Source organism: Archocentrus centrarchus, chromosome 1 (assembly GCF_007364275.1).
Source record: "Archocentrus centrarchus isolate MPI-CPG fArcCen1 chromosome 1, fArcCen1, whole genome shotgun sequence".
In the NCBI taxonomy this organism is placed as follows: Eukaryota; Metazoa; Chordata; class Actinopteri; order Cichliformes; family Cichlidae; genus Archocentrus; species Archocentrus centrarchus.
This window is the reverse complement of record NC_044346.1, coordinates 20031338-20056851: the sequence shown is the minus strand read 5'-3', so window position 1 is coordinate 20056851 and position 25514 is coordinate 20031338. Positions and strand designations below refer to the sequence as shown.

General features: G+C 41.4%; 1 protein-coding gene across 1 annotated transcript in view; it reads right to left on the bottom strand.

Moving 5' to 3' along the window:
• The window catches only part of LOC115778841 (putative methyltransferase NSUN7), a 37145-nt gene extending 27326 nt beyond the window's left edge, over positions 1-9819 (bottom strand). Inside the window, exons 1-3 of the mRNA XM_030727196.1 lie at positions 9780-9819; positions 8497-8604; positions 7174-7359 (exon numbers count right to left, since the gene is read on the bottom strand). Of these exons, the coding sequence (XP_030583056.1) occupies positions 7174-7359; positions 8497-8604; positions 9780-9819 (334 nt within the window). The remainder of the gene's footprint in view (positions 1-7173; positions 7360-8496; positions 8605-9779) is intronic.
• Between the last annotated feature and the right edge of the window lie 15695 nt (positions 9820-25514).

Genomic DNA, 25514 nt, shown 5'->3' with positions numbered 1-25514 from the left:
GCAAAGCTTACCACCAGGGCTTCATCGCTGAGGGGTCCAGACATCTGACTGCATTCACAACCCCATGGGGTTTGTATGAATGGGTTAGGATCCCTTTTGGCCTGTCTAACGCGCCAGCAGCCTTCCAAAGAAGTATGGAGGAAATGCTGGATACACTCAGAGATGAGTGTTGCATCCCGTATTTGGATGATGTACTCTGTTTCTCCAGGTCTTTTGAGGAGCATGTTGAGGTCCTGCGGCGTGTACTCCAAGCTCTGAAACAACATGGGGTTAAACTCAGGCCTGAGAAATGTGAGCTACTCCGCAAGGAGGTCAGGTATGTTGGCCGCCTGGTGTCTGCAGATGGGGTGAGGGTAGACCCAAAAGATCTTGAAGCTGTACAGGCACTGAAGCAGAAAACCCCACAAACAGTAGGTGATGTCAGGCGACTGCTGGGTTTTCTGAGTTATTACCGCGCTTATGTACAGGACTTTTCCCGTATAGCCAGGCCACTCTATGGACTACTCCAGACAAAACCTAGTCCACCGCTGACCAAGCCAAAAAGAGGGAAAATGAAGGGGCCTCAGCTTCCTTCACGGACTTTAGTAGAATGGGATGACCAGCACCAAGAGGTTCTGGAGCACCTCATAGATATTCTAACAAACCCACCGGTGCTGGCCTACCCAGACTTTGACCACCCGTTCATACTGCACACAGATGCCTCTCAACAGGGCCTCGGGGCAGTACTATACCAAAACCAGGATGGTAAGATGAGGGTGATAGGTTATGGGTCCCGTACCCTGACTCCAGCTGAACAGAATTACCACCTCCACAGTGGGAAACTGGAGTTCTTGGCCTTGAAGTGGGCCATATGTGACAAGTTTGTAGATTACTTGTACTATGCACCCCACTTCATTGTATTCACAGATAACAACCCCCTCACTTACGTTATGAGTACGGCCAAGCTCAATGCCGTGGGACATCGCTGGGTGGGGCAGCTTGCTGATTTCCACTTTGAAATTAGGTATCGGCCCGGCAAACAGAACATTGATGCAGACACCCTTTCTCGCTGTCCACTTGATATCAATGTCCTTATGGATCAGTGCTCAGAAAGACTATCAGAAGAAGTAGTGTGTGCCACTTGGGAGGGAACTAGGACAGCCAAACAAGGGGATGTAGCTTGGGTAGCAGCCCTCAATATCACGTCACAAAAACAAATACACTCAAACATAGAGCCACTTTCAGTAATCAGTCACAAAGAACTTGCAAAGGAACAGCATAAAGATCCTGTAATAGGTAAAATCTTAGAGTTAAAGGAGAAAAACAGAGAACTAACTGATGAGGTACGTAGGACACTTGACAAGCCCACAAGAAAACTGACACGGGAATGGAGCAGGTTGCAGGTGGAGGACGGCCTTCTTTATAGGAAGACTCCCGGGCGACGACAGTTTGTCCTGCCTGCCATCTACAAGCCAACTATCCTCTCACACCTGCATGACAGTATGGGACATGTTGGGGTGGAAAGAGTCCTTGGCCTAGTAAGAGACCGCTTTTATTGGCCTTTTATGAAAAGAGAGGTTGAGGAATACATCACCAGAAGATGTCGCTGCATAAAGCAAAAAAAGCCAGCATTGCCTGACAAAGCACCCATGGGAAGCCTTACATCAAGCTCACCCCTAGAGCTGGTGTGCATTGACTTCCTGCACCTTGAGACCAGCCGAGGTGGGTACGAATACATATTGGTTGTAGTCGACCACTTCACCAGATTTGCACAGGCGTATCCCACCAGAAACAAGGCTGGAAAGACAGCTGCAGACCGAATCTTCAGTGATTTCATCCTGCGATTTGGGTACCCAGCTAAGCTCCATCATGATCAGGGCCGGGAGTTCGAGAATGAGTTGTTCAAGACACTCAGACAGCTGTCTGGTGTAAATCATTCCAGAACTTCCCCATACCATCCTCAGGGCAACCCCGCAGAAAGATTCAATCGAACTCTGCTACAGATGCTCAGGACACTGGGTGAGAAAGAGAGAGAAAACTGGAAAGATCACCTGGCTTACGTCGTTCATGCATATAACTGCACCAAACATGAGTCAACAGGGTTCTCTCCATATTACCTTCTGTATGGCCGCCATCCACGTCTGCCTATTGACGTTCTCTTTGGATTGGTAACTGAGGATGAGACATGCACTCAAAGTGAATATGCAAAAAGATGGAAAGAGAAAATGATTGAGGCATACAAGATAGCCAGCACTAACAGCCAACATTCAAGTGCAAAAGGAAAGCGCTATTATGACAAACGGAACAGAGGTGTGACTCTGCAGCCCGGGGACAGGGGTCTTGTTCGCAACCTTTCAGAAAGGGGAGGTCCATGCAAACTGAAACCATACTGGGAGAAAGCCATTTACATTGTCAGGGAGCAGGTTGGGGATAACCCAGTCTATAAAGTCAGTCCTGAGAAGAAGGGTCACCCCACTCGTACCCTCCATAGAAACTTGTTACTACAAGTTAATGATCTGCCAATAGACCTAACTGAGTCTGCCATGCTTGATAAGCCTCAAAAGAGGAAAGGAAGGTCAAATCCACCCCTGGAAACTGTCGAACAAAGACAGAACAGTGACACAAGTGATTCCGAGATGGATGGGGAGGCACCCCGTTACTGGCTACGGGTACCAAGAGAACAAGTGCAGGCCAATTTGGACATGTATGGGCAGGATACCACAAGCAGGCTACAGAGTACCATTGAGACACCTGGAGATCTATTGGAGGAGCACACCCCTGTGGAATCTGAGTCTGAAAGCGTGAACGTAGGAGAGATAGAGCAAGAGAAGGAAAATGAGATTTTGCTCTCTGCTGAGGAGCCCCAACTTGACGAAGCACAGCAGGTGCTTCAGACAAACAACTCAAGGGGAAATACTCAAGAGTGTCAACCAGACTTCCAGCCTCAGCCAAGGAGATCTACAAGGGAGAGGCGACCTGGCCAGATGCTGACCTACTCTTCCCTTGGTCAGCCAACTTATCAGCCACGTTTGGTTGTTGGCTCCATAGGAGTACAGCCGATATTTCACATGTGCCAGTACCCACAATCTTACTGGTATTCAGTCCAACCCACTCACACCATACCTGTCACCTACTCACCAATTAATCATTGTATCCACTGTTGTTAAGGTCGAGAAAGACATCTGACAGGTTTTGTTCATGCGATACTGTTATAGATTTGTAATGTGTGTTTATATGTATCATATAGGAGTTGAAACCTGGTTCAAGAGGTAAAAGGAATTTGGACTATTAACAGCAAGTGTCAGGAGCCACTTTTGTTTGTTGGGGAGCGTGTGGCACACCCAAAATGTATGGCCACTTTTGTGTTAATCTGTTAGTTTCATTTATTTAATTTGCTTACCTGTGATTTCCAGCGACAAAGACTCAAAATATTTTTGGGAAACATGACCAATATTTGTGCTGATTTATTGGGCAACATGGACTATACAGAAGGACAGTAAAATTGGAGCAACACCTCAGGTGGAACTGTTGATTCCAGGGAAGATGCACCCCGGTTGCTTTAGGGGGGTGAATTTCCGCCCGCTAAACAGATGCAATCTGGAAGGCAAACCGAGTGCACTGCGTCTTCATTGCTCCTGAATGTTACCTGTATTTGCAGGTTAGTACTTGGTTAAAAATGATACCACTGTCTGTCATTTGGAGAAAATGTTATTCTGCATGCTACGTTTGTAAAGTTGCATTGTTTTACACTGGTGAGCAGCAGTTTGGAGACCTGCAGCAGCCTCAGCTAGGGGACAGGCTCTGCAGGCCGCTGGCAAATACGTCACGGTAACGTTGCGGTATTGTGGGTCGTATGCCCCGAGTGTGGTCTTGCAGGAGTGTCACTGCAGGTTTATTTGCTTTACATGATGAATATTTGTACTCCTACACACCTTACTGTTTAGAATAGAAATGTTTAAGATGTTTTGGCACTTTAAGTTTGAATGAGTATGAATGCCTCACATGTTATACGGGACTGTTTTATTTTCACAATGCTGTTAAGAATGTGTGATTAATTGCTTAGTTTCAGTATCCAGAACAGATACAGTGTCTACCGTAAATTGGAACAGCTAAAAGCATTGTTTTAAATACAGTTGAGAATGACTGTAAGGTGCACTATAGACATGTAGTAGCTTTCCATTGCTTATGCAAGGGCAACTGTGTACTGTTATTCCACCTGCACAGAGAGGTTGTACATTGGAGATAGTGGAGTGTTGATGTGTGAACACATCTACTTCTATGTTTATAACTGTTGGAAATATGGACATATGTGAGTTGTAAAGACACTGGAACTGAAAGAAAGGAATGCATACATGAATGTTGTTAATGTTTATGGAAATCTGAAAGAGATGCAATCTGGAAGGCAAACCGAGTGCACTGCGTCTTCATTGCTCCTGAATGTTACCTGTATTTGCAGGGATTTCATTTTTGTTATGGTGGCACCATCCCTGGGGCCCGTAACACAATACTCTTGTTGCTGGGTAAGAAGGGAAGGGGTGTGTGTATTATGCTCTGTAGCAGTCCAGAGACCTGTGCAAGTTCATCATGCAACACACAATGAAAAAGGAATTTACATGTAGATACATGCAAATGTGTTTCAGTCAGGACCACTGTAGTCAAAATAATATTGCTATTTTCATCCGCAGCAATTTTATATATTAGGCAGCATGGCTCTGCTCTGAGACCTCCCTGGGCTTACATGACCATACATGAAAAGTCAGAGGCAGGCAGAGCAGGAGCAAGACCCCCACAGCACAGAAATGATAACAGATGTGACACCAATTAACAGAAAAAAGGACGCTCTGGGAGTGGAGGTGGGTTGGAAAATGGCTTGCAGATGTGCACTAACTGTGGGAAGGCCGAAGCAGCCTAAATAGTGCACCATATAGGGGGTTTGCCATTTAGATGTGTAGCTGGATGAGTGTTGTGTGGATGTATACCTATAGCCATTCCATAACAAAATTGGTTGCCAGTCAAGTGTGACCATATTTAGCCTGTAAGACCCCTGACCCATTTCAGACCAAAGAACTTTAAAAAAACCACATCTTAGTGTCATACCAAAATGTTACATATGTTACATTGGGCGTTTATGTTTAATTCATTTCTTACTGGAAAAACTTTTCAGCTTTTCATAGGAACACAGATTTCCCATTTTTATTTGCATTTCCATAACATATATCAAGATTATAACTTTGCTGGTTATGTTTAGCACCAAATTATTTGTCAAATTTGTTTTACATTCACATCTAAAATAATTAAGACATGTTTGTGCTGGCAGCTTTCTTAGTGAACTTCAGTCCCATGCAGTAAACTTCATGTTGTCAGTGAAATTTAGAGATGCCAGCTGGGTCTGAAAATGGTTGCCAGCAACGACGGGACACCTCCTTTCATTATGCGCAATTTCATGCCATTTGGCTCAGACCCATGCACAGATTGAGGCTGATCAATGTGTGTTAACGTTGCTGTGACTTTCAGATTTTTGTACACTGTGCAAGTTTGTCTGTTCCTTTGACACAAGTGTGTCTGCTGTTATGGAAGCTGAAGCTGATCTGAGGGTGTGACACTCAGTGCTTTCTATGTGCCCTCACGGGTCACAGAAGATTAATTTCTGTGAGCTTTTTTTTTTTCATAGAAGTCTTTATTTTGCTGCCCAGGCTTCACGTTTGGTTGTGGCACTTGATATGCATCATTTCACTTTTTATTCCTACAATCATACTGCCTAATCTTACAACACTGTTTCTCCAACCATCAGGAGCTGAGCACCCAAACTCAGCGTACAGGTCCTTGAAGGCTCTTACCTGTATCAGATATTATGTCATGGTCATGTTGACTAGCAACAGGCTGAAATGACCTGTTTTTATTATTTATACACCTTTAACATCCCATAAAAGCATCGTATCGGTTTTATTTCACAACAGTAACATCTAATTTACATCCAAAAAAAAGTAATTATGGATGATGTATAATGGTGCCATCACATTGCCTGGCAACCACTGAGCAATGGGCTAAAATTACCCATTTTTAACTTTTAGCAACTTTTTTGGTAAATGTGATTATAGTGATTATATCAGTTTATCAACAGACCCAACAACACTGCAGGGTGGGATTGTACTAATAAAATGAATAATGATGTGTGTCAGCTAAAGTCGGGGTGTATTTTCATACCAATATGCAAAGATAATTTGAGAATACATTCTGTTATTCATAAATTATTTTTTTATTTTGTTTTTTCTTCCAACTATATTTGGAATTGGAAGATTAAAAGCTTAAAAGATTAAGCATCTAAATTAATTGAGCAGCTGATTATTATAATTAATTGCTGATGTGACAAATAGGTGAATATTGCTGTGACATAACTTCTTTTATATCTGACAGGCATAAAACAGAACAGGTTAAATGTGATCTTAGTCACATTATACTGGATTAGATGTTAAAGGAGTTAATAGCAATAAAAACAAGCTTTTTAAGATTAGCTGGTTCTGTCGCAGGTGTTAATAACAGGATGATGATTTCTTGTTTTGTCATAGAGGGTCTGACTGGATGCATGATGTGAATTTTACAAATTGTTTATGCAAAAATACCAAATGGTGCAGCTTTAAGATACAAAAGAAATTCAGTTTCCCTCCATTGTAGACATCTCAAAAGAAAAGAACAATATCTGGAAAAACTCTGTGCCACCTTAATGGTCAAACACTGTATGCAAAACTTTGCAGTGTTACTATATGCGCACTTTAAAGTGTGTTTATGTGAGTGTCTGTCCGTGGCATGCACCCTCTTATCACCTCTCAAACAGACATCTGCTGCACTTCCATGCGAGCAATTTGCAGTCACGTGGAGAACTGAAATATATCACTATATATTATTTAATCTGCTGCCTACAGTTGAAGGTGCTATTCAGAAAGTTAATATTGGAGCTGACATATGCTGCAGCTCTACTGTTACTCATTATAGAGATAAGGATGCCGCATAGGAGGTGGCTAAGGTCCACAGAGGTGGCAGTAGAGGGGATCAAATTAATTTCTACCTGTCTTTATGTTTAACTACCCTCCATGCAGGATGTACAGTACACTGCATCTGCATTCATGAAGCTAAATATCAATAAATTATGCTATGTTATCCTCAATTAGTCTCTTCAGAAATTCAGTGTAATCTTACATTTAAGTGTGTTAAAAGCAAGCTGGTAGGCCTGCTTCTCTGCAGGTTTGCCTCCACCGCTGAGCAGCGGCGTTTCCGCCTTTTCTCCATAATGTAGATGTTGGTGATGGCTGGCTGGCTTCTTGCTACGCAGCTGCTGGAAAATAGCTGCAGACTGTAGGTAGACCTGATCAGATGGATGATAGACTGAGGAAGAGGGAGTGTGAGGAAGAATGAGGAAGTTGGAGAGAGGATGCAAGGAATGGTGCTGATTATATGAACAAAGAGAAAAATGTCAGTGTTTGATAGATATTGGAAAAAAGGCAGCTGTTTTTTTTTTTTTTACAACAGGTATTAATACTAACAATAAAATCACTTTTTAAATATTCAATTATGTGAATGGACCATAAGTGCATGCAGATGAATTAGCAAAATGACATTCAGACTGTCTGCTGTGAAAATGGCTCTCCCCGAAAAGAGAATTTTAACTTGAACATAAAGTTTGATTTACTTTCTTCTTCTTTTCTGTTTCATGTAACAGCCCAACTAGCTGACTGCAACCTGAGGCCCATGATTACACCTCATGATTCAAGAGCTTGTACAACCAATTTGGCAGCAATTACTTGAAGTTTTCCGTGTGACTTATCAGTCTCTCACATCATTGTGGGGGAACTTTGACCCACTCTTTACAGCTTCAGTTCATTGACGTTTATGGCCAAGCTTTAGCTGTCAGACAGATGGCCTCACATTTAACTCGAGAATACTTTGGTATTACTTCAAGTTGTTGCTGCCAAAGCTGGTTTTACAAGCTCTTAAATCATGTTGTGTAACCATGGTTGACTCAAGATGCTTAGGTTCTGTCGCTGCAAAACAAACCCAAATCATCACCACTCCATCACTGTGCTTGACAGTTGGTATGAGGTGTTTCTACTGATATGCTGTGTTTGGTTTTCTCCAAATGTGGTGCTGTGCATTAAGGCCAAGCTTCTCCCCTGTGGCCTCATCTGTCCAAAGGACTGTGGATTTACTGCCTTCAAATTGTTTGGGAACGGCATTATAATCCCTCCCAGATTGATGGGCAGCAACAATTGATTCTCTAAGATCATGCTCACAGTTACTGATCAGTTAGTTAATCTAGTATTTATAGCACGTAGCTGCTATTTACCCTCTGAATTCCTATGGAATCAGTAAGGCTGTATTTAGTTTTCCCAGGATGCATGAAAACTCCTGTGACAGTCGTATTTTTCTCTTGCAACTTACAGCTTGGTAAATGTAGTAAAAAAAAACATGATTTAATAGCTACAATAGGAGATAAGCAGTGCAAGCTTCAGGATGGGGTGTCACCTGTAGAACGAGAAGATGACTGCAGTCGAGGGAGCAGGGAGGAGAAGGGCTCCTTGTTGATCACCTTCTCCATCGCAGAGCTCGTGTTCACATCCTCACCGGGGCCCACTGTAACACACACGCTATGTATGTGTGCTCATGTTACACAAATACACAAACAACAGCAGCACAAACACGCTACCTTTTCCTGCTGTGATCAGAGCAAAAACAAACACTTGTCAAGAAGCTCTGTAAGCAATTTCCAGTCTAACTGACAACATTTGTCTTTTCTTGTTTTGCACTCCTGCCAGCGTCTGCTGTTTCAGCGCGCATATAAACAGACACAAACACTGTGTGTTTACAGAGCTGAACCCGAGCTCTGCAAATGTAAATAAGACGCACAGCATCAGTCATGGCTGACATGTGATCCACCTCCCGTTTTCTGTGAATGTGAGACAGAGCCGCTGTAGGCCCCTATGCGTAATTGGGCTCCTCCTGGTGCAATTAGGTGGACGTTCAGATACAGCAGCATGAATAAATAATGGACCGCTGTCCGACCCTGCACAAAGGTCCACCTCTGACTGACCTGCTAAACCCATCTGTGTGCAGCTGCTTCACTCTCACACACACACACACACACACACACACACACACACACACACACACACACACACACACACACACACACACACACACACACACACACACACACACACACACACACACTCAGTTGTGCCTCCATCATTTCAGGGGACATTACATCCACTTCCATTTATTGTCTTGCAGTCTTTTTCTGACTCCAACAACTACTTGCCTGACCTCTAACCTTAAACCAATTCTTCACTCTGAAATGTAATGAAATGATAGGAACTTGTCACCATATAATAGAGGCGCACATTAGTTACAGCAGGATATAGTTTTAGCCGGTGATAAGTGTTTGGTGACATCACTTTCCTTGAGGCTTAACATCCAAAAGTGCAGGGACCACTAGCCTCTAATTAAACTGGATTAATAGAGAGAAACACAGACAGAGTTTAATCGGCTTTTATGGCACTCATGAATGTTTAAACACAGAGTTGGAATTGACCAGAAACGTGTCCAATAAGGCCATGTCAGTGCAAATGGAATAAATTAATGAATATCAAGCAGCAGTGATTTAATGAGTGTCAAGCAGTTTCCTGCGCTCTGCAGAAGAAAACTTAAGTCCACTTAAGAAGAGCAGCACTGGAAGAAAAGGCTACAGTGGCTTAGTGTAATCTGCATACACGATGATGGGCTGTTTAAAATTGCATAGCAGGTCTTACCTTTGTCATTCAGGACTCTCCTCATGGGAACAACGCTCATCTTCTGAGCGAGTATCCTGAATCTGCCTTTGTGCTCTTTACTCTGCCCCGGATATCGTACGCTGTCCCAGTGAATTGGAGAGCTTCACACCTCTCATCACCTCTTTGTCGTCCATGGCTTCCTTCTGGAGAGAGTTTGAAATGCCATGGCAACAATATGATAATGAAGGGAAGCCTGACCCCCTCTATGACAGCTATACTGTAACATACATAAAATACTCTGTGTAAGTAACATTTTATCATCTTATATTTTCACCGTTAAATTATTCACACAGACTGCTTCCGATTTCTTTAAATCATAAGAAATATAAAAACAGGATCAAAGTGAAGACAGGCTCTAAAGAAAAGGTGTGTGTGTGTGTGTGTGTGTGTGTGTGTGTGTGTGTGTGTGTGTGTGTGTGTGTGTGTGTGTTTGCTGTAGAAGTGTGGTGGTGAATGTGAGAAATCATCTGGGATACTATTGCACAGATATATGCCGGGGGCAGCTGGAAACGTCATTCATACTGTACTATCTCCTATTGATTGACAGCAGGGAGGCTTCACAGGTATCTGATGTCACTGCCCGCTACTGAGCACAGAAGTGTAGTGCAACACAACAGAAAGCTGGGTAAGCTGCTTGTGACATACAACATACTAGTGCTAACATATAGCACTATTAAACAGTAACTCTAATACTGGACTGTATATAAAAAAAATGACCTAAGATGAACACCCACAATGTTTGGACATATTTTGCTGCACATTAATAGACCCTTGGCGCCCTCGGCGCACCCCCCATTTGTATTATTTTATTTTAGTGGAGTTTAATAGGCTTTATTTGCACTTTGATATGCAGTATGCTCCTTTGTCTATTGGTGCGGCTGTGGCTAAGGAGGTAAAGCAGGCCGTCTGCTTATCAGAAGGTTGGTAGTTCGATCCTTCGCTCCCCAAGTTGAAGCATACTTTACAGACTTGGGCAAGATACTGAACCCCAAGTTGCCCCGAGTGTCTGTGAATGTTAGGCAAAGAACTGAAGCATAGAACAAAGCACTTGGGTGAATGAGTCTTGTAGTAAGCACATTGACTGCTTAAATTAAGTGGAAAAGCACTATATAAGTACAGGCCATTTGCTATGATAACTGTAATGTTTAGTAGGTTCCTTGGTTGATGCTCACACAGGGACTTAAAGGCAGTTTAGAGATGCTTTGAATGGGCACCAAGTTGCAGCCTGTGGGGCTGAAAATTGGAGAAGTGCTAAAAACTGCAGTTCCTCTAGTGGGTCAGTCCCCACAGACTCACCTGTTAAAATGTCCAACTTTTAAGCCTGTTAACAGCCTGCCTCCACCTTCTCGTCCAAATATGTTCATTTATGCTCCAAAAACCCAACATTTCTCATGGCTGATGTCACAGTGTGGTGGCTGTGTCTATTTATTTATTTTTTAGTCTGTGTGGGGTACCTGTATCATCCAGCGGTCAGACAGCCTGCTGAGTGCAGCCATGTTGTACTGACGTGTTTGTGTGTCTGTATTTCCATGTGAGCAAAAGTGATGATAAAATGTATAAGCACAGTAACACTGATTTATTAATTAGATCAATCAGGAATGTAAATGCATCTTTTATGTCTGACTTTTGCAGGTTTATCTATGTACACGAACATGACATTTCTAATAGTGCCTTATTTTAGGGGTTTGTTAATAAAGAAATGAGTAGTATAACCTCCCTGCTAGATTACGAAGTATGTGAGAATACTGTCAGTGTGAATGTGTTTGTAAGGATGTGGTGTAAATTGACATTTTATGTTTCATCCAAATTCCAAAGTGGCATGACTGCTTAAAACACATGAATCATTCAGTTCAAAGACATTTGACAACGTTTCAGTATTTTAGAACAAAAAGGGAACAAATAAAGAATTCATTATGAATCTGTGCATTCCTGGAAGTGTCTCATTGGTCAGTGAAGACCTGTCTTAAAGGCTCAATTATGAGTTTTTAACTTACAAACACTGCACCGTTATCAGTCATCAGGTAGGTCCGTCCTAAAGCATACTCTGTTTTATTTTTCTGTGTGACTCTGATGGGGACTGTAACTGGGGCAGAAGCTGCAAAATGAAGCCAGTGCAGAAGTGGCAAAAACTGCACATCTTCTAGTCAGTCCCCACAGACTCCCATGTCCAATTTTACAGCATGAAAAAGCAGCCCTGTACAAAAAACTGTTTTGGGCTGTGTGCATAGTTTCCCCGTTCATAACAACTCTGAGTGGAGTTTAAGATCTTTTTCTTTTTTTTTTTTTTTTTTTATATAACTCATCCACCTGGATAAATGAGTTAGGGGCGTGGCCGCATTTACTGACAGGTGTCTTGACAGGCAAATGGTCATTAAACTGGAGCTCTGTGTGCTGTTGGAGTTAAGGTTGAGTGCTGATTTAGCTTTGTCCATAAGGTAACCCAGTGAAAGAGGGGAAAATGCTAACTTTGAAGCTTCAAAATGCAAAACTGAAACAAATGGGTGACATTATGGTCGCTTTGTGTAAGTGAAGATCATTTTGTACTAAATAGAACACAGAACTGTAACCATTTAACTCATCGAAGAGTTCACTTAGGGCACAGACTTCAAAGGTGTCACCCCCTGCTGGCTATTAGAAATAATGCAGGGTTAATGTGCTTTACAGAGAGAATTTGATGAAATGGGCTTCTACCACATTCTTCCTTTTCTTTCCCACACAAAGTATTTTACATCAGCCAAGCAGTGCGTGAGCAAACACGCTCTTATATAATTAACCTTTTACTCCCACCACATGCCATGAAGAAAATCATCATCAGCTTCATCGAGTCATCCAGCATGGGCGAGGCTTTTCTTTTTACCATTTTGTATTGATGGATTGTGCAAAAACAACTAAAGAACGTGCAAAACCAAACAAAAACATGTATGGAATGGTGAGTCACATGTTGAGAATGAGAATTCAAAGTGGCTCACATGTTTAACTCAATCCCAGTGTCTCTGAGATTTTATTAAGCCCTTCACACCTCAGCGTGTCTTTTCATGCTGTGAGGTTAGGAATTGTAGTTATACCACACGTTCTTTGTCCTGTAATTCATCATAAGCGCAGTGTTGGCAGCCGTAAAGGTCAAACAGGTATATTTGCCACACTAAATCTATTTACAAGCACAACGGGTTTACTTGCGATGTGCTATATAAGTAAAACTGCCATGCCTGCAGAATATGCTGCATGTTAAAGCACAAAAATCTCAGCCCTGTGTATTTGCAGTCTCAGTGGGCCTCCTATTTTTTTCCATGCATCCATTGGCACACCTGCACAAACAACTAAACAAGTATAAGGTGAAGTGTCGTATAGGGTTGTTAATGATAATGCTTTTAAAAATGTTAACTGTCTAAAGCCTGTTTCAGTCTTACTGTGTCATTCTGTAAATACCTGAAGGGTCACTGCTGGTTTTACATGATTTCTACAGTTTCAGTCTAAATTAAACTCCGAAGCTGCATCCACACTGGAAGCGATATAGTGACCACGGAAAGTGGACGATGTTTCTCAACTACTAGGTGAGCTATTGAACACAGGATACTTGTGACTGACATGTGACAGGGTAGTAAATACGTTACAGGGTTACCAGGTTACAGCTGGAGCCTGGAGTGTCCACTAGTGACCATTCAATCCAACCTGGAGTCTCACTGGTAGGCACTTCAAGTTGGGGTTGTAGGCCTTGAAGTTTAGAAAAGTTAATTTCATTACTCACCCACTTTGCCCACATTTTTTTTTTGGCCTGTAGTCCCTAGAAGTCACACACTAGGGCTTGTAACTGTGTATATAAATGTTGGACCCGCCTAATTTTTCCATATTTAACTCAACTACAGAATACTTAATTTAAAATAATACTCATTTCAGTTCATTTGAGTTTTGCTTTTCCATCCAGCATTTACTCTTAAATATAAGCTTTTCAAAGTGAGTTTGAGTTTCAGTCATTTTTTACTTCACCAGGTTGCTGTTAAGATGTCTGCCCATCTTGCCATGATTGTAATATTTGCATCAGACCAACAGAGGGAGTCATTTTTCTGGGTTATTGAGCCCCAGTGCACAGTTATTTCTACAGTGGGTGTTTTGTTTCAAAGCCACTTTCTGGCTTTTGGCCCTTAACTAGTTATGAATCAGGCTAATCAGCCCCCACACAAGCAGGGATAAATTAAGTGCCTGAACTTTTAAAAGACGATACATGACAGATCTTTAAAGGTACAGCCTTTAAAATTTTGAGGTTATTTAATGGGGGTGGGGGTATTGTGCTCATAAATTTACATAGATTAGTGTGTAATTACATCTTCCACCACTGATGCATTTTCATAAACTTATAATTAATCCATTAAAAATACATAGGATGGACACTGGTTTGTGTAAGCCACCATGTTCCCTCACCATATTGGAATACAGTGGCCAGCAATCTCCCTTCCGACTAATTGCGTTTTATGTATGTGGCTAGAGACCGGCCACATATTTAGTAGACCAAAGATGGAGGAAAAGAGAACTCGTAGGCATTTGCCTGCTATGGAGGGACATTTAAATTCATGTTTGCTCCTTCAGACTCAAGATATGAAGGATTATACTTATATTTTATCATCTGAGAATCCTTCTCCAAAGAAACTAAAATGCTAAGGAAAGAGACAACACCACCAGCGTCTTAATCAGGAGCGTAGAATTAAGTTGGGATGGTAGGGACACTACCACTATCAAATAATGTCCATTATGTCCCTACCAATCACGGGTATGATTAGCTAGGGATGTCCCTACCAGTATCCTCTTCCTCCTCACCTCAGGCCTCATCTAACAAACGAAAACATGCATAAACATGTATGTTTATTCCAGATACTGTCACCATTACTTATCAGCTAATTAGACATGCGGCCCTCCCGTCTCTCAACAGCTGACGAGCTGGATAAACAAAAACAGCTGGTTATAAGCTAACATTACGCCAGCTAATGCTTGGCTTGAGTGTCCTAAAAATCACACTTTCCCTCTGATAAACAGTTTGATTACATTCTCACATTGTATGAGAGTTTATTCACTTTAAGCTTATAGTTATGGCTGGGTCAGGTGACCCTGAACGCTTCTATAGTTAGGTCTAGGCTGTTGAGGGGAGTTCTGTGATCCCACAAGTATTTTTTTCATTCACCTCTTTTCACTCTGCATTTAATCATTAGTTATTATTAATCTGTAGCTCTCTTCAACAGCATGTCTTTTTTCCCGTCTCTCTCCCCTCAGCCCAACCGGTCATGGCAGATGACTGCCCCGCCTTGAGCCTGGTTCTGCCGAAGTTTCTGCCTGTTAAAAGAAGTTTTTTCATCCCACTGCTGCCAAGTGTTTGCTCATAGGGGGTTGTTTTGACTGTTTTCTCTGTAATCATTGTATGGTCTTTACCTTACTAATATTAAGTGCCTTCAATTGACTGTTTGTCAACAATGTTACACCCAGTTCAAAGACAGTTTCCCTAATGCCGCTAACAGCAGCTAACAGAGGCTAACAGCAGCAAAACAGCAGCACTTACCAACCGAAAAGTTCAGGATGTGTCAGCAACTCACCTCAGTATCGTTGTCACTGGTCAGAAGTGAGCTTCTCTGACTCACTGACCCGTATCAGACTCCTTTCAAAATGTTTTACAGCTTTTTCCAGAGTAAATAAAGGTGGACACTTCTCACCGGGCATTGATATCTGAGGTTAACAGTGACAGCCTACACAACAGGGAAAAACTCAGCTGCGGCTCAGGTCTGGAGTCCCTTTTGCTATCTGAGTGCTCTCACTACAAATTAAGGGTGGCCAGAATTTTTTTAGGCGATTTAGGGGTGAAAATATAAAGTACCACAAAATATTTAATTGACTGCATATGTTTTTTTGATTTCCTGATTTATTGCTATGTGCTGATATTATTCATATATGTTAAAACATAGTGTGAACAAAATGTTTGTTTTACACAAACAGGTAAAAGCCCGCAGGCCAGCTGCAGCTGTTGTGAGGTACAGTCTAAATTTAATGTTTTTTATGTCTCTTAGCTGAATAAAACATATTTGTCCTGTAGCAGGTACCGTAGCTAGGATTATGGAAGAGTGAGAAAACAGAACTCAGTTGATTGCAATCTGCAATCTACTGACATCTAGCGGTGATAATTTACACACTGTAACTTTAAAGTTTACCTGATAAGCCAGAGAAGATGCCAGAAAAAGCAGGGGTGGGTTTGTCAGTGTGTGGAAAAACCACAGTGAGCTTTGTGGGGCCAAATGGGCCTCACTTCTCTGCGGGTGAGAGTACAGCTGGAGGGATAATCCCATCCAACACGCGTCATCGATGTCGCCTCACAACAGGGCTCTAGTTACTCTATGTTTTGTGTGTGTGTGTGAGGGTGTTTGTGTGTGTGTATTAAATTCAATAATCGGCCCAGTTGGAGACGGCGGGTTGTGCGGCTGTAAGCCGACCTGGAATTTTCTCAATAAAGGTCTAATCTTTACAGGAAGCTGTACAGTGCTGGAGGAGTTTCTTTCTACCGTTGGTTTTTCCTTTTTAATCAACGTACCTGCACGCTCACCTCACCCAAACTCTCACAACAGTTTTATTCACTCACACTTAGAATTCACACTCTTCTTTTGTGTAGTCAAATGCAATGACCTTGAGTTGATCTACAGCGAACAACAGCCTTGTATGTTTCTCTCTCTGTGGCCAAATGTTTGTGGACATATAAACATTGCCCACATATTATTTTTGAATCTCCTGTTTCAGGACTGTGGGCCTAAATACATCAGCCTTCTCTCCTTGGAGAGTGTTTTCTACAAGATATAAGAGCGTTGCCTGAAAGGTGTAGGCTGGGGCTTAACACCTGTTTTCGTGGCCACGTTGAATCTAGTTATAGCTGCCTTATTCTTAAATGGTTTGACACATTAAGATGCTGAGATTGAAGAGGAGAAGACTGATGCTGCTTTTTGTCTGAGCATTCATTTTGGACCTCGAGTCAGGTGGCAGTTTGCTGAGCTTAGCAGAAAGATTGGGAGCAGACATAAACAGCTGGCCTGGCTCTACCAGTACTTGTACATCTCATTAAAAAATGTATATATCTTGTATGTTTAGCAAAAGAACTTGTTTATAGCATCGTGTGGGACTTTTATTTGGTCAAGTATGATTTCCTGTGCTACTGGGGGCTTTGGGTCTGTTTGCTGGCCCTCAGTTTGTGCAGCACTATGGGCTCCACTTCCTGGGTGAAAATTGTACATAACAGATTCAAGCTGAGTGAATTAAAAATAGAAAGAAATGTCCTCCAAAGATCTACTTTTACTTTTACTTTGAATACATTTCAAAGTCTGTACTTTTTTCACTTTTACTTGAGTAAAGAAGTTGAATCAGTACTTCAACTTTAACTTTTACAACTTTTTTCAACATTTGAATTTTAAACAAGTATCTGTACATAAGTAAAGAATGCCTGTACTTTTGCCTCACTGTGTTTCAGTGAGCTACATTTTGCCCTCTCTTCACTGTAAGGTTGCAGTCAAGTGGGTGGCTCCTGGAAATCACGAAAATAAATTCTCATATTTAACTCGTTGTAAACAGTTTGTCATTTTTCGGGCAAATTTATAGTAAAGTCTTTGGATTATTGTGTCCCACTGGACAAGGCTGCCTACATACTTTTGGCCACAGCATATTAATTGTGTGTGTGTGTGTTTGTGTGTGTGTGTGAGAGAGAGAGAGATTTAGTGGTGCTAATTAGGCTGGGTTTAATCTCTGTCACTCATCAAGATACAATCAGAAATTATTAGATGCACACATGCCCACACAAGCTCGGAGGACTTTCCTCGTTTTTTTTTTTTTTTTTTTTTAGAGAAACTGGACCCTCCAGCTTTGTAGACTGCTGTGCTGCTAATCAAGTTTAACTCAAACATGCCTTGTCATGCTGAAGCACAGTCAGCAAAGCTTATGGACATAAACAAATTTGCACTGATGAGCCAGCAAATCAGTTCCTGGGTATATCAGGGCATCTGCTGGGTGAGAAGAAGATAAAGGGTTGTTTTACAGCTGCAATCAGTTAAATAGTGGTATTCATTTTCTGGCAAAATCAAAGACTTCCTGTAAGTCTAATGGTGTTACTCAAACAGGGATGACCAAGAAATTCACATGAAACTTCTTTTTGAGCCGGTAGGGCCGGCCGTGGCAGTTTAACCTGACCAGATTCCATCCAGATAGAAGCTGCTGTGTCTGCTTTATATTTAGAGGCTGAGTTCAAGATAAATTAATGCTGTCATACCTCAGGGAGTGAGGTCATGGTGAGTGAGGTCAGAGATTAAGAAAGGTGCCACCTCTCATGAATCACAGCAGAATCATAGCCACAGACTGTACTAGTGCATCAAAAAAAAAAAAGTTAGATCATCATGGAAAAGTTATTTCTTAATTCGATTAAAAAAATGTAGAATTTCATAATCTGTATCATTACACGTGTTACGTCCCTAAATTAAAGGCTCGAAGGAACCCAACCTGTTAAATGCCACTCAATATGCTTTTAATAATGAAAATATGGTTGCTCAAAAAAAGTTAAACAGAAGTGAAAGAGATGGGAGACCCGGCTAAAACAAACAAAAAAAGGAAGGAGACCGTGAACCAATCACACAATGGGCTGTCGAATTCAGGCTTCTCCCCTAATCTAGTTCTGACAAACTAAGCTAATGAAAACCAAAACCGAAAACAGTCACGCTGGTAACTCCCTCTCAAACTACACACAATAAGCAAAGCTATATGAACAACAGAAAGATGATGCCAATGGAAATCTGGTAGGAGGAAGAGGGAGGAGGGAAGGGCCAGGACGCCAGTTGCCGAACCCCAGGCTCCGCCTTCTCTGGGTTTACATCTTGCTGCAATCCATTAGCAACCAATCAGCACTGAGGACAAACCAGAGAAGCCAGAGAATAGGTTAACGAGGGTGATATTTGGCTGGACCAACACCCTGATGTCCCACATAACAACATGTAAAGTGCAATATTTCAAGCTTTTTTGTTTTAATGTTAATGTTTGTGGCTTATAGTTCATGAAAATCAGGTATCTTAAAATAGAATATTATATATCAAGTTAGAGTAAATTAGTTTTCAACAGTATAAATATCATATAGCTCTTTGTCTAATTCAGTGCACACAGACAGTCACAGGGAAAACTGCTTGACAGTTGTGCCGATGATCATCATCATCTTCTGTAAGCCACAGGAGGTCATTGCTGAAAAGGCTGTTCGCAGAGTGCTAGATGAAAGCATATTAATGGAAAATTGACTGGAAGTGAAAGGTGTGGTAGAAAAAGGTGCACAAGCAACAGGGATGACCGCAACTTTGGGGGTATTGCGAAGAAAAGGCATATCAAGAACTTTGGAGTGTGTCACAAGGAGTGGACTGAGGCTGCTGTCAGAGCCACCACGTCATCAGGAAAGGAGCTACAACTGTTACATTCCTAATGTCAAGCCACTCCTGAACCAGAGGGAAGAAGCGTCTTGCCTGAGCTAAGGAGGGAAACGAACTGCACTGTCACTCAGTGGCAAAGTTCTCTTTTCAGAAGAAAGAAAGTTTTGAATTTCATTTGGAAATCGCAGTCCTAAAGTCTGGAGGAAGAGTGAAATGGCTCAAAATCCAAACAATTGGAGGTTAAGCGTGAAGCTTCCTCAGTCTGATGATTTGGGGTGCCGTGTCATCTGCTGCTGTTGGCGGTGGTTGGTCCACTGTGTTTTATCAAGTCCAAAGTTGACATATCCATCTACCAGGAGATTTAAGAGCACTTAATTTATGGAGATGCCGATTTCTTTTTCCAGCAGGACTAAGCACCTGCCCATTGAACCAAAACTACCACCCGATGGATTGGTGACATTTTATTACAGTACCAGCCAACTTTCCTGAACTGAACTCTGCAGTGAATTCATGAGGTGTCGTCAAGAGGAAGATGAGAAGCACCTGACCCAAAAATACAGACAAGCTGAAGGCCACTATCAAAGAAACCTGGACTTCAATATCACCTCAGCAAAGGTGTTCACCTCCAGGCCAAAGGAGGCCCCACCCTGTACTGAGTGTGTAAATGAACATGATTTTCATTAGTTGGAGGTTTCTGTAAAATCCTTTTTGATTGATCGTAGGAAATATTCTAATAATCTGAGACGCTGGATTTCTGATTTTCATGCGCTATAAGCCACAACCATCAAAATGGGAAAGAAAAAAAGTCTCGACATGTTTCACTTGATGTGTAATGAATATAGAATATATGAATATATGAATGTTTATCTTTATGGGCTAAGTTGCTGATTTCATACAACATTGTGATCATTTTTCTAAACTGTTTTCCACTTCAGAGTCATAAAGCACGATAAAGAAGGGTCCACTTTAAGTTGTGACCATCTGAGTGGTTCCCTTGATTTCTCAGTGTCTTCCTTTGTTGGTTCATCACAAAATGGTGATATCAAATTGTTCAAAACAGGACTGCACAAACCACTGGGTGACTTCATATGCCATGTCCATATTTTAAATATAGTCTGCAGCATGCATGGACAAATTATGGCCTTGATGTCCATCCATTCTCTTCCGCTTACCCTGTTCAGGGTCGCTGGAGCCTATCCCGGCTGTCATAGGGCGAAAGGCAGGGTGTGCCCTGCCTTGCCTGTACAGGTCGCCAGCCTGTCGCAGGGCTAACACAGAGAGAGACAGACAACCATTCACACATTAACCTAACCCCACTAACTGCATGTCTTTGGACTGCGGGAGGAAACTGGAGTACCCGGAGAAAACCCATGCAAACACGGGGAGAACATGCAAACTCCACACAGAAAGGCCCAGGACATAGACCTTCTAGCTGTGAGTCACCAGTGCTAACCACCATGCCATTGTACTGTCCCGGCTCTTTGAAGAAGAAAAAAAAAAAATCTAGCTTAGGTGCAGTCACACTTTCTTTAATGCATTAGTAAATTATATACTAGATGACCAAAAACTAATGGAACAAATCTTAGCTGCCTCTTTAGACAGAACTACAGTCACACAGTGTTCAAATTGGACTCCGCTGAGAAACAGTGCTGCCCACACCTGGTCTGCAGTTGTGACAGCTGGTTGTCCTGTTTACTGTTCTTCAGCATCAAACACAATAAACTGAGAGATAGCAAGTTGTTTTTATCCTATGTCTAAAACCTTACTGCACACACAATACCTACCAATATGCATTTAATGGCTTTCAAACACTTACAATACGTCATGGAAATGGTTTTTAGCAGAGCACACATTCACACATTGTGTAAATAAAATGTGCACACAAGTGGTTCTGGGGCTGATGCTGTTGTTTCCCTTCATACTGCTTACTTGTTAGTTATTGTTTAACAACTCCATAAACCCAGGCAATAATATTTGAAAGGGGGCTTTTAGTTTTGCACGCTGCTAAACGCTTCACAAATTTGTCAATGATATTATTTATGTAACATTAGAGATGGATATCTGTGCATAATGGTGCTTCCATAACTTCACATGACATTCCACTGGCTAAGATTAATTTCCTGGAAACTTGCCTAAATCTAATTCTTATCACAGTAATCAGACTTTAAACCATGTTTCTGGATCAAAATTGAACATGTTCTGTTATTACACTCAAGGTCTCCAAGAGACGCTGGCCAGCACAATTTTGTAAACATACACACACAAGCTGCAGTCACAGCACTTACAGTCTTAGATTTCATAAATCCAGTTCACCACCACATACATTAGTAACGCGATCCAAGTTTTCCTTGCAGTGTGTGTGTGTGTGACAGCTTGATTGGATCCACTTTGTTGCGGTGAATAGCTAAACTCTCTCATCCCTTTGTGTGACATTGCCAGGCTTCATGAGAGTATCAGCAGAGTGGGAAGCTTCCTCTCTGTGTCTCAGATCTCTTTCTAATGAGTAGCAACGAGGGCATGGTCTGAGGTGTTTATAATGGGGTGAGTTTGCTTTGTTTACACTCTGTGGAAAAGCAGCGTGTGCACATCTGGAAGTCTCTGTGCATGTAAATTAAAGGTTTAAGGAAGGTTGCAAGATTATTACTTTGAGGTGTTTTCTAGTTTTCTTAAGTAACAAAGTGCTGAGGATAATCTGCAGCAATGATGCTACACTTACCAGACAGTTTGTTAGGTACACCTGTTCAGCTGCTTGTCAGTGCAGATGTCTAATAACATTCACGTGGCAGCAACTCAGTGCATTTAGACACATAAACATGCTCAAGACGACCTGCTGAAGTTCCAACTGACCATCAGAATGGTGTGTGTGTGTGTGTGTGTGTGTGTGTGTGTGTGTGTGTGTGTGGGATTTAAGTGACGTTAAACGTGGTATGGTTGTTAGTGCCAGACAGGCTGGTCTGAATATTTAAATAAGTGCTGATCTGCTGGGATTTTCTCATCTATAGGGTTTACAGAGAATGGTCCAAAAAAGATAAAATATCCAGCAAACAGCAGTTCTCTGGCCATAAATACCCTGTAAGTGAAGCAAAACTATAAAGTACAACCTTAAGTACGGAAATAGTTCAGGTAGTAATTAACCACGATTACAGATGCCACTGGTCTGTTTACAGATGCCACTTAAAGGATTTCCTTTTCTTTCCTTTTGTAAACAGGAAAAAATATGTTTAACAGATTTTTCAGCTTAATTTATACTGTGATCAGTTTTCATATTGTTTTATGGCTTTTTTTTTCTTCAAATGGGCAAAGGCCAAGTAATGTTTTCTGAATTTAAAAACTCACACCCAACACAATACACTGTCTGTCATCACACTTTTATTTCCTTGTGACTGCTCTTTATTGGAAGCCTCCAACCACTAAACATGATATGAGCGCTATAAAGCTTTAAACAATGCCAGCTCTCTCATTGATTAGAACTGCCTTTATCTCTACAAATGATATCCCATTGGTTAGTCAGTATTTCTTCATAAAAATGTTGCAGTAGGAAACTGGATCACTGTCATAAAGTAAAACTGGAATCCTGATTGCTTATAATTACTTTTTGAAATTCTGTTGGAGCAATTTGATCTATTTCAGACATTAAGGGCATGTTATATATGAAAATGATCTGAAACGGTGCCTACAGGCCATAAACAAAGCACCTTTTAGATATTAGATACTGAAATGAACAAAAACCACATCATGGTATTTATAAATAAAGTTTTTTAAGATTGTGCGACTTGTGACTTGGCCCATAGGGTCCTATGTCCCAAGCTAATTTTACAGAAAGAACTATATGCAACAAACACGTTACATATTTATATGAACGTTTGCCCCTCATGTGTACAGACCATACCACAGTTTAAGCACCTCTTAAAGTCTGGTCTTTCAAAAGCTGACAGTCTTTAGACTGTATACTTGTATTCATCCCATGTCAGAGTTATTATATTGTCAGTGGTGATTTATAGCTTTCAAAAGCCTCTCCTGTATCAACACACATCAATATTGTTACTCAAAAGCAGCCATGATCTTCACTCACTGAGATGTAATACCTAAGTAAAGCAAGTCTCTGCAAGTGGGTGTTCAGGCTGTAAAGAAAATGATTGCAGGAGCTGTAGTTGGACAAAACACTGCAGTTTATTTAGGAAAAGGCAAAAGAATAATTGTGATTTCCTGGAAAGTAGCTAACATATGGAAATCCCCTGGATATTGTTGACTTAGACGAGACAGATCATAAATATAGGATTTTTTTTGCTCTTCACACATGAAATTAAGTGATAGATACTACCTTAAATTTTCAGCTTTAGGTAGAGTCAGATTTGTTTAAAACTTGAGGATTGCCATTTAAATTGATGTAGAGTTGTCCATAGATGGCAATAGGAAGCAAGACTTCAGGTTAAAAATGCAACGAAGTGGTTTCAAAGGTTTATGGTTGATTGTTTGCCAAAATCATCACTGGTGTGTTTTTTAACAATGTTGATGGGCAGAAGAAAAATAGAAATTGAGAAATTGCATATTAGACTGAGGAGTTCACGTCAATGTGGATGACTGGAAAATCATTTGCACGATGAAGGAAAAAAAACCTTATGAAGACAGCAAAACAAGTCAAGAATGCTTCCTGATAAGCAGGCAAGGGCAGAGTTCACGAGAAAAGCTCAGATGATTCATCACAAGAGACAAACCCCAGGTAAGCCCTATAAGCAGGTTATTAGGTAGGTTGTAATTTGCAAAACAACAAGAAACAGGTAAAGGTGTGTGTGTGTGTGTGTGGAGTAAAGGTCTGTGTAGCAATGAAACAAAGCTCTACCATTGTCCGAATATGTGGAGAGATAAAAAAACAAGCACCTTATTTGGAATCATGTTTTTATTCTGGACGGCTCACCAGTGGAGCTGGTACACCGGCATTTATTGATGATTTCTTTACTAGCAGAAGTACGTGCATTATGCATACTAAACCTTTCCAGGATAAAGAGGTGGCAGATCCTCAACTGTCTGAGTCAGTCACCTGATCACACTCCGACTGAGGATGTATTCCACCTGATGGAGACCAGACCAAAGGCAGAGAGATGCAAAGAATATACAAAATGTGTGCTTGTCTGTGGCCATTGAGTGCAGTGGATTTTCCATAAAATGTTATGATAAACATGCTAAACTTCAGGCACCAGGGGCTGGCTGCACCAGCAGAGCTTACACCAGACCTTAAGCTAAATCAGTTTTAACCAGGCGTCTTAAGTCTGACATAACACTTTTAGTGTTGCGCAGTGTAGGATTATGCCTTCTTCTGACTATGGTGTGAATCATAACCCTGGTGAGGAGCAGACACAAAGTTAAAATCTTGGCATTTTCATAGCACTGACTTTCCAGTAAGACTTTTAGACAGTAGAGAGCTGAACAGCTACAACAATGAAGAGCTGTTTCGATTCTCTAAGGTAGACCTCTGTGAACCTACTGAAGACCTCGGATCACAACACAGCGGCTGGAAGTTTTTCCACTTTTTCCTTTCACTGTTTTCTGAACAGATTTCCAAGTTGACTGCTTCTTCTTGTTATCAAGTTAGATACAGCAGCCTGTGTCTTCTTGCACAGCTTTAGTAATTTTCCTTTTTCAGTGTTGGTGAAATCACATTTTTTTTTTCCTTTTATCCTCTTTTGCTCCTGCAAAGCCAAAATTATAAATTAGCAAGATGCCATGGAGACCATTAACAATACACCCCAATTAATGTACATCACTAAGACTGGGTGTAGTTAAGACTAGGATTAAGATTGGCTGGTGCAACCCTTCTGTGCTTATGTGAAACCTACTCTAGACTATAGATAGATTTTATCTGCTTTTGCTCTAGAAACAGGTAATGGTTATCTGTGCAACCTGTTTCTTGATTTATTTAGACTACTTGGAGTGAACTCTACAGCCTTCCTACTACAGTTACAGAAGCCTAACTTAACATGGTATATACTTTTGTATTTGCAGTTTATTCAGGGGTTATGTGAAATCTGTTAAGTAGCCATTAAAGTCAAAAGTATTGGGCAATGTTTTCAACGGCCGGCCTGCTGCCTGGTAAAGTTCAGCTGCTGTGTCGAAACGTTATTTCTCTGTGTGAGCACGTCTGACTCAATCTCAGTTTCCTATACACACATACACACACACACACACACACACACACACACAGTAGGGAACTTGCAAACGTGTGTGTGTGTGTGTGTGTGTGTGTTACACTAGACAGAAACATAGCTCACTTCTCTCTTCTGTTCTCAGTCTGTTGGTTGGCTGA